At 58.1% G+C, this 8448-nt stretch overlaps 1 protein-coding gene across 1 annotated transcript; it reads right to left on the bottom strand.

Annotated features, from left to right (window-relative positions):
• Positions 1–3744: 3744 nt before the first annotated feature.
• LOC133078069 (metallothionein-1E) lies at positions 3745–5404 on the bottom strand. The gene is made up of 3 exons (XM_061172956.1): positions 5298–5404; positions 4656–4721; positions 3745–3929 (listed from the first exon to the last, which is right to left on the bottom strand). The coding sequence occupies exons 1-3, from the start codon at positions 5323–5325 to the stop codon at positions 3838–3840; spliced, it is 186 nt and encodes a 61-aa protein (XP_061028939.1). The 5' UTR covers positions 5326–5404; the 3' UTR covers positions 3745–3837.
• Positions 5405–8448: the final 3044 nt, after the last annotated feature.

The raw sequence follows: 8448 nt of genomic DNA, 5'->3' as shown, positions 1-8448 counted from the left end.
AGGAGCCCGTGGGCTCAGTTATAGGCCGAGGAGGCGGCCCGGGCGCAGAGGCCCCGCCCCCGCCTTGCACCCGCCCCGCGGATCAGCGCCCGCGCCCGCGCCCGCGCCCGCGCCCGCGCCGCCCGCAGCGCCCTGGGCCGGGCTGTGAGCAACACGCGGGGCCGAGCGCACGATTCCACTTCGGTGCCGGCTGGAGCGGAGGAACCGGGTGCCGTGCGGTAAGCGGTGTCCCACCACCCCCCCCCCCGGCCGCCCCTTCCCAACGTGCCCGACGGGAGCAGCCACCCTGTTGCCGGGTTGTGCAGGAATCCAGCTCCCGCGTCCTCCGGTCTTGCCCGCCCCAGGCCCCGCGCCGCCGGCCTCCGGGTCGCCGTTTCCTGCAGCCTGAGAACAGCCCCCGCCTCCACGCTCGTGTCCCTGGCTTGGCCGGAGCCGGGGAGCGGTGTCAGGGACCGCAGGCGCATGTGACCCTCACCGCCGTTTCGCCCACCCCGTGTGTCCCCAGGCGTTGCCAGCCCCGGTCCCCACCACGGTCCTTTGGAAGCATTTTTCCGCTACCGTCTCCTGTAACCGCCCCGCGATGAACATTGCCTTCAGCCGCTCGTCGTCACTTGTGTTTTCCTTTCCTGGAGGGATCATGGCACATTTCTCCGGGGGCTCCTTTGCCTAAACTTTCCAGGGGCGCTCCTCACCGTAGCCGGTCCACTCCACGCCAGGGTGGAGGTTCCCTGATCATGGGATGCTCCCCAGGGAAGGCATCATTGTAGGTGATAGGCAGACCTGGCATGAAATAACAAAGCGAGACAAGTGGAGAGTTCCCTTTGAGTAGTCCTGACAGTTACACACCATGGAGTCCATGCCAAGCCTTGTGAATCACTTTTGCTCTTTGCATTGGCACACCAACCCGGAAGGGAGATAGTAGCCAGGAGCCCGTTTCCCAAAGGCCAAACTACCTACAGTACGAGGAGGCTACCGTAAAGGCAGGCACACGGTGCTGGGGAGTGGTGCCCTGCTTCTGTGTTTTTGTCGCTTCGCAGCTGAAAGAGAGAGTCAGTGAGAAAGCTCCCCTTTGGCCCAGAGCTGTGTCTTCAGCCCGGCTCTACCGTGTCCAGCTCAATCCTGGGGCGGGGGGGGGGGGGGGGGACCGAAGTGACAGAATAGGAATGTATTTATGATTTTGTGGCTACCTTCTGACTCTCTCCTTCAGTAGTGTTCAGGAGGTTTCTTTTGGTATAACATATTTCAGAAAATCACTGAAAAGAAAATGGTAAGGAAATCCTGGTGCAGGTGACAGCAGAGATGGCAGGATCCTTCTGTATCTGTTAGGAGGACACCGACTGTCTTGCTCACGGCTTTCTATCTGTAGTGTCTGTCAATGGCTCTTTGCGTGAAGGGAGGATAACTCCCTCAGGGGAAGTGGTCCCATGCTCACAGGGTTGATGAGGACGAGCCAGAACACAGAGCTAAACACACCATCCTTGCTTGCGTGTCTGGAAGGAGAACAATGTCTCCTAGGCTAATGATAACAAATACATAAATAAATAGGTGATACGATAGATTACTCACTGAGTGCCCAGTATATTCTGACATTCTTTGCGTGTATTCAATTCTTTCATCCCGAGAGCCAGACACTATGTTTTTGCCCTTTAGAGCAGAGGAGACTGAGCCACAGAGAGGTTATGTCCCATGGCTATATGTGACCCAGGTGGGACTGGCCCTCCTGCAGGCTGACTGCAGCCCCCCGCCCAACCGGACACCATGTCATCCCATGAAAGGTGAGGACACTGAACACCTGGCCCAGAGGCAGCAGTGGGAAAGCACTGAGCAGCTGGCAGTCAGAACCCTCTGCACAGCTCTGTGACCTCTCTGGGCTTCAGCCTCCCACCTCTGCAGCCAGGAGCACAGCTGGACTGTCTCCGAAGACCCTTGCGGCCCTGAAAAAGGAGAGGCCGGATTCAGCCTCCAGTGATGTCATAAGCGGCACCATGTGGCCGGGAGGTGAGACAGCTGCAGTGTAGGTTTAGTCCTTTGAGTATAGGCTGTGTGCCCTTGGGTAGGTTGCTTAACCTCTCTGGAATTGGCACCATCGCTCCAGACCATGCAGGTTCACTGAGTCTGTCCAAATGCTGTGGCGGTGACTCGTTCCATGGGGCTTGTTGGAGGAGATCCCCACGCCCTCTGGCACTGGATAAGCAAGGTTCCTATCCATCTCTGCCCTCACCATGAGCTTGCTTGCAAACCAGGGAGCCTTCCTCCAGGAGCTTGTTGGGAGCTAAAGGGTTCTCTGTGCACAAATGTCAGTGTGGAGATAGGGATCATAAAGGACACCGTTCGGGAAGCCCCAGCTAGGAGCCAGGCCACTATCTGGCTTATTCCCCCTCTTGGAAATTAATCTTTTTTATAGAAAGGAGGAAATGAAATCTCAGAGAGTATCAGTGACTTGCCAGGTCAGGAAGTGGCACGGTGGCTGTGAACCTGGGTGCCTGACACCAGCACCCACGCACGCAGCACGGGCCGGCTCCCGAAATGCCCTCTTCACACAGGGCACCTGTGGCCCATCTTGGTCCTGACTTCTGAGCCTCTTGTCTCCTCTTTCTCTTGGAGTGCCCATCAAATAGGAATTCCCTCCCCAGACCGCCAGGGGGCCCAGCACCTGAAATATATTACCTGTTCCCTCAGCACACACGTCTCGCTAATAAACACCACCAGGCCCTCCGCACTGCAGCGGCACCATCACTCTGCAGAGGAACACGTGAAGTCCTCCTTCTGAAACCAAGTCTCCGGGAAACGGCTGGGAAATTCCCACCAAACAAATCCAAATCACTTTCGGGGTGTCAGGTAGCCACGGGCTGGATTTTGAGGGAAGGGAAGATGTCAGCCTGATCTAGGGAGGAGCTTGCGAAGATTCGGAGCCAAGCCCCTGCAGGGAGCTGTCAGGGGTGGCGAGTGTGGTGTCAGTGGCCCTGGGCGAGCCAAGACTGATGTTCCCTGTGGGGAGGCAGGGGGCAGAGCTGCTCCAGGCGTGTGTGGTCCACACAGTGGGACATCTGTGAAGTGTTGCCGGGACTCAAGCACACATTCAATGTATGTGCAGCATATGAGAGCCTCTAATTTTCAGAATTGCTCCTCCACGTGTTAAGGTGATTTTACGTGTCGAAGGGAAAAATGGGTTTCACATATCGTGTCCTTTTACATTTTTTCTTAGCGATTCTTTTTACTGACCAGGGTTAAAACTGTGGCAGAAAATACAAATAGGTCTTTCCAGGGTGTGTTAGACGCAAGCCCCGTGTAGAAGTCAAACAAGAGGGGTGTGGGATTCCATCCCCTCTGGGTACTTTTCCAGGCTCTCATCACCGAGGACTGAGTTTGGCAGGGGCCCCCAGACAAGGAAAGTGAGAAACGGACAACTTTCTCTGCAATCCATACTCCTAAGGGGAATAGAGGGAGCGCGTCCTCTGTGTGTCCGATGCCCTGTGTCATCCGGGCGAGGCTTTCCTTTGGAGCTGAGAAAGTGAAGCTGAAATTAACCTTAGCGGCTAAGACGCTCCGTGTGTGTGTGTTTTGGGGGGTGGGGGGGTGGGGGGGTACTCTTTGGTCCAGAGCCGAGGTCTCTGCACTTCCGGTCCAGTTCCCCACGCCAGCCCTGCTGGGCACGGAGTCTCTTTGTCCAAGACAGACAAAGGAAGACAGAGCCAGAATAAAGTCAACAACTTTTATTACAACTCACATATTTGATAGAAAAAGGAATGTAGCGTCAGGTCCGGTTGTATGAAAATCGGTAAAATGCAGGTTCGTCCTGGTTGCTCTGTTGACAGCCGGGGCAGGCTCTCGGCGACATCAGGCACAGCAGCTGCACTTGTCCGAGGCCCCTTTGCAGACGCAGCCCTGGGCACACTTGGCGCAGCCCACGGGGCAGCAGGAGCAGCAGCCTGGGGAAGCAAGGGCAGCGTGCGGTCGGACCACGCGTTCTCCGGAACCACCCTTCCCAACAGCAGGCCTGGCCCCAGCTGCCCTCAGGCCCAGACCCTGAGTTTAGGACGGTGTCCTCTGTCCTGAGGTAATTGCTCTCAGACACTAGGTTCAGGTTGCCTGCCCCATCTGTGCCCAGGACAGGGCACAGAGCCTTGGAGAGACAGTGAGCAGGGCCTCTGGGGACAAGAGAAAGCCAGCGCCCAGCACCATCAGTGATGTGAGCAAAGTCCTCAGGATCAAAGTGGAGGCAAACCCCTGACAGAGCAGCTCCCGCTCGGGATAGGGAAGCTCTGGGCTGCTTCGACAGGAAGGGGCTGCCCCAGGTCCGAGAAGCCACACACGGTCACTAGTTCATGTCCCTAAAGTGCTTCAGTCCCTGAGAGGATTCAGAAGCGTGACTCAGGAGGCAGGAGGACTAGTTCTAGTGACAGGTCTGAGGTTGTTTGTTAATGATCCGTCGGAGCCTCAGTCTCCCTGTTCTCTAGTGAGCGCCTGGGTCTCGGTCATCTCGAAGGCGATTCCAGCTCTGATTGTGAATCCCTTCCTGGTGACCGGGCGGGGGGGGGGGGGGGGGTGGTGCCGGGAAGTTTGGTCACTGTCCTGCTCCTGCCTGCTGAGCTCTGGGCTCCCTGCTCGCACTCAGCCCAGACCCCGCATTCCCAGAGAAGGCCCCGCACACTCACTCTTCTTGCAGGAGGTGCATCTGCAGGCTTTGCAGGTGCAGGAGCCAGCGCAGCTGCAGGAGCCGCCTGCCAGGAAGGGAAAGGCCCGCGGTGAGCAGGGAGAGGGATGCAGGAGCTACAGCAGACGGTCAGCAATGCCTCCCTGAGCCCTCCTCCTCTGTCAGGACCCAGCCCTGGGAGCTCGTGTCCACTCAGGCGGATAGAGAAGCCCCAGCTCCTCTCTTCTGGTCCAAGGAGAGTAGGTCCCCTCCTGACGGACTCCACAGGGAAGGTCCCAGGCTCCAGACCCAGCCCAGGCTGACTGGGGCTGGGGGCCAGGGCTCATGGCCTGAAGCCCAAAGAGGCAACGTCCCCTCCTCCCATCAAGTCCTGGCAGCTCCGAGGCCTCCTCCAAACACTGGGTCCCGGTCTAGCAGTCCCCTGACCAGCTGGGTGACCTCAAGAAGGACAGCCTGGAGCCTCCGTGCCCTCAGTGTTAACGGAGAGGCAAAGGGAGACTGACATGCTGTCAGGAGCCTGGCTACCAAGAAAGCCCTGGACCCGTGACAGGAGTCTTCCTGAGCTCAAACTCAAAACCCTCCCTTCTCGTCCTGTGCCTGGGAAGGGGGGGCATCCTAAGGCTCAAAGCCAGGGCTCCCTTACCAGTGGGGCAGGAGCACTTGGGGTCCATCTGGAGGAGAAGTGAGGCCCGAGGTCCAAAGCAAGGGGCGCAGCCGCTTCACTGGTCCGGTGGGGGGCGTGTGGGAGCCAGGAGCCCGTGGGCTCAGTTATAGGCCGAGGAGGCGGCCCGGGCGCAGAGGCCCCGCCCCCGCCTTGCACCCGCCCCGCGGATCAGCGCCCGCGCCCGCGCCCGCGCCCGCGCCCGCGCCGCCCGCAGCGCCCTGGGCCGGGCTGTGAGCAACACGCGGGGCCGAGCGCACGATTCCACTTCGGTGCCGGCTGGAGCGGAGGAACCGGGTGCCGTGCGGTAAGCGGTGTCCCACCACCCCCCCCTGGCCGCCCCTTCCCAACGTGCCCGACGGGAGCAGCCACCCTGTTGCCGGGTTGTGCAGGAATCCAGCTCCCGCGTCCTCCGGTCTTGCCCGCCCCAGGCCCCGCGCCGCCGGCCTCCGGGTCGCCGTTTCCTGCAGCCTGAGAACAGCCCCCGCCTCCCGCTCGTGTCCCTGGCTTGGCCGGAGCCGGGGAGCGGTGTCAGAGACCGCAGGCGCATGTGACCCTCACCGCCGTTTCGCCCACCCCGTGTGTCCCCAGGCGTTGCCAGCCCCGGTCCCCACCACGGTCCTTTGGAAGCATTTTTCCGCTACCGTCTCCTGTAACCTCCCCGCGATGAACATTGCCTTCAGCCGCTCGTCGTCACTTGTGTTTTCCTTTCCTGGAGGGATCATGGCACATTTCTCCGGGGGCTCCTTTGCCTAAACTTTCCAGGGGCGCTCCTCACCGTAGCCGGTCCACTCCACGCCAGGGTGGAGGTTCCCTGATCATGGGATGCTCCCCAGGGAAGGCATCATTGTAGGTGATAGGCAGACCTGGCATGAAATAACAAAGCGAGACAAGTGGAGAGTTCCCTTTGAGTAGTCCTGACAGTTACACACCATGGAGTCCATGCCAAGCCTTGTTAATCACTTTTGCTCTTTGCATTGGCACACCAACCCGGAAGGGAGATAGTAGCCAGGAGCCCGTTTCCCAAAGGCCAAACTACCTACAGTACGAGGAGGCTACCGTAAAGGCAGGCACACGGTGCTGGGGAGTGGTGCCCTGCTTCTGTGTTTTTGTCGCTTCGCAGCTGAAAGAGAGAGTCAGTGAGAAAGCTCCCCTGTGGCCCAGAGCTGTGTCTTCAGCCCGGCTCTACCGTGTCCAGCTCAATCCTGGGGCGGGGGGGGGGGGGACCGAAGTGACAGAATAGGAATGTATTTATGATTTTGTGGCTACCTTCTGACTCTCTCCTTCAGTAGTGTTCAGGAGGTTTCTTTTGGTATAACATATTTCAGAAAATCACTGAAAAGAAAATGGTAAGGAAATCCTGGTGCAGGTGACAGCAGAGATGGCAGGATCCTTCTGTATCTGTTAGGAGGACACCGACTGTCTTGCTCACGGCTTTCTATCTGTAGTGTCTGTCAATGGCTCTTTGCGTGAAGGGAGGATAACTCCCTCAGGGGAAGTGGTCCCATGCTCACAGGGTTGATGAGGACGAGCCAGAACACAGAGCTAAACACACCATCCTTGCTTGCGTGTCTGGAAGGAGAACAATGTCTCCTAGGCTAATGATAACAAATACATAAATAAATAGGTGATACGATAGATTACTCACTGAGTGCCCAGTATATTCTGACATTCTTTGCGTGTATTCAATTCTTTCATCCCGAGAGCCAGACACTATGTTTTTGCCCTTTAGAGCAGAGGAGACTGAGCCACAGAGAGGTTATGTCCCATGGCTGTATGTGACCCAGATGGGACTGGCCCTCCTGCAGGCTGACTGCAGCCCCCCGCCCAACCGGACACCATGTCATCCCATGAAAGGTGAGGACACTGAACACCTGGCCCAGAGGCAGCAGTGGGAAAGCACTGAGCAGCTGGCAGTCAGAACCCTCTGCACAGCTCTGTGACCTCTCTGGGCTTCAGCCTCCCACCTCTGCAGCCAGGAGCACAGCTGGACTGTCTCCGAAGACCCTTGCGGCCCTGAAAAAGGAGAGGCCGGATTCAGCCTCCAGTGATGTCATAAGCGGCACCATGTGGCCGGGAGGTGAGACAGCTGCAGTGTAGGTTTAGTCCTTTGAGTATAGGCTGTGTGCCCTTGGGTAGGTTGCTTAACCTCTCTGGAATTGGCACCATCGCTCCAGACCATGCAGGTTCACTGAGTCTGTCCAAATGCTGTGGCGGTGACTCGTTCCATGGGGCTTGTTGGAGGAGATCCCCACGCCCTCTGGCACTGGATAAGCAAGGTTCCTATCCATCTCTGCCCTCACCATGAGCTTGCTTGCAAACCAGGGAGCCTTTCTCCAGGAGCTTGTTGGGAGCTAAAGGGTTCTCTGTGCACAAATGTCAGTGTGGAGATAGGGATCATAAAGGACACCGTTCGGGAAGCCCCAGCTAGGAGCCAGGCCACTATCTGGCTTATTCCCCCTCTTGGAAATTAATCTTTTTTATAGAAAGGAGGAAATGAAATCTCAGAGAGTATCAGTGACTTGCCAGGTCAGGAAGTGGCACGGTGGCTGTGAACCTGGGTGCCTGACACCAGCACCCACGCACGCAGCACGGGCCGGCTCCCGAAATGCCCTCTTCACACAGGGCACCTGTGGCCCATCTTGGTCCTGACTTCTGAGCCTCTTGTCTCCTCTTTCTCTTGGAGTGCCCATCAAATAGGAATTCCCTCCCCAGACCGCCAGGGGGCCCAGCACCTGAAATATATTACCTGTTCCCTCAGCACACACGTCTCGCTAATAAACACCACCAGGCCCTCCGCACTGCAGCGGCACCATCACTCTGCAGAGGAACACGTGAAGTCCTCCTTCTGAAACCAAGTCTCCGGGAAACGGCTGGGAAATTCCCACCAAACAAATCCAAATCACTTTCGGGGTGTCAGGTAGCCACGGGCTGGATTTTGAGGGAAGGGAAGATGTCAGCCTGATCTAGGGAGGAGCTTGCGAAGATTCGGAGCCAAGCCCCTGCAGGGAGCTGTCAGGGGTGGCGAGTGTGGTGTCAGTGGCCCTGGGCGAGCCAAGACTGATGTTCCCTGTGGGGAGGCAGGGGGCAGAGCTGCTCCAGGCGTGTGTGGTCCACACAGTGGGACATCTGT

This window comes from Eubalaena glacialis, chromosome 18 (genome assembly GCF_028564815.1).
Source record: "Eubalaena glacialis isolate mEubGla1 chromosome 18, mEubGla1.1.hap2.+ XY, whole genome shotgun sequence".
Classification (NCBI taxonomy): domain Eukaryota; kingdom Metazoa; phylum Chordata; class Mammalia; order Artiodactyla; family Balaenidae; genus Eubalaena; species Eubalaena glacialis.
This window is presented reverse-complemented; position numbering and strand designations above follow the sequence as displayed.

Coding starts and splice junctions, on each gene's coding strand:
- LOC133078069 (XM_061172956.1), bottom strand. CDS start 5,325: ATGGACCCCAAGTGCTCCTGCCCCACTG. Junction 4,722..5,297: donor CAAGTGCTCCTGCCCCACTG/GTAAGGGAGCCC, acceptor CCTTCCTGGCAG/GCGGCTCCTGCAGCTGCGCT. Junction 3,930..4,655: donor ATGCACCTCCTGCAAGAAGA/GTGAGTGTGCGG, acceptor TTGCTTCCCCAG/GCTGCTGCTCCTGCTGCCCC.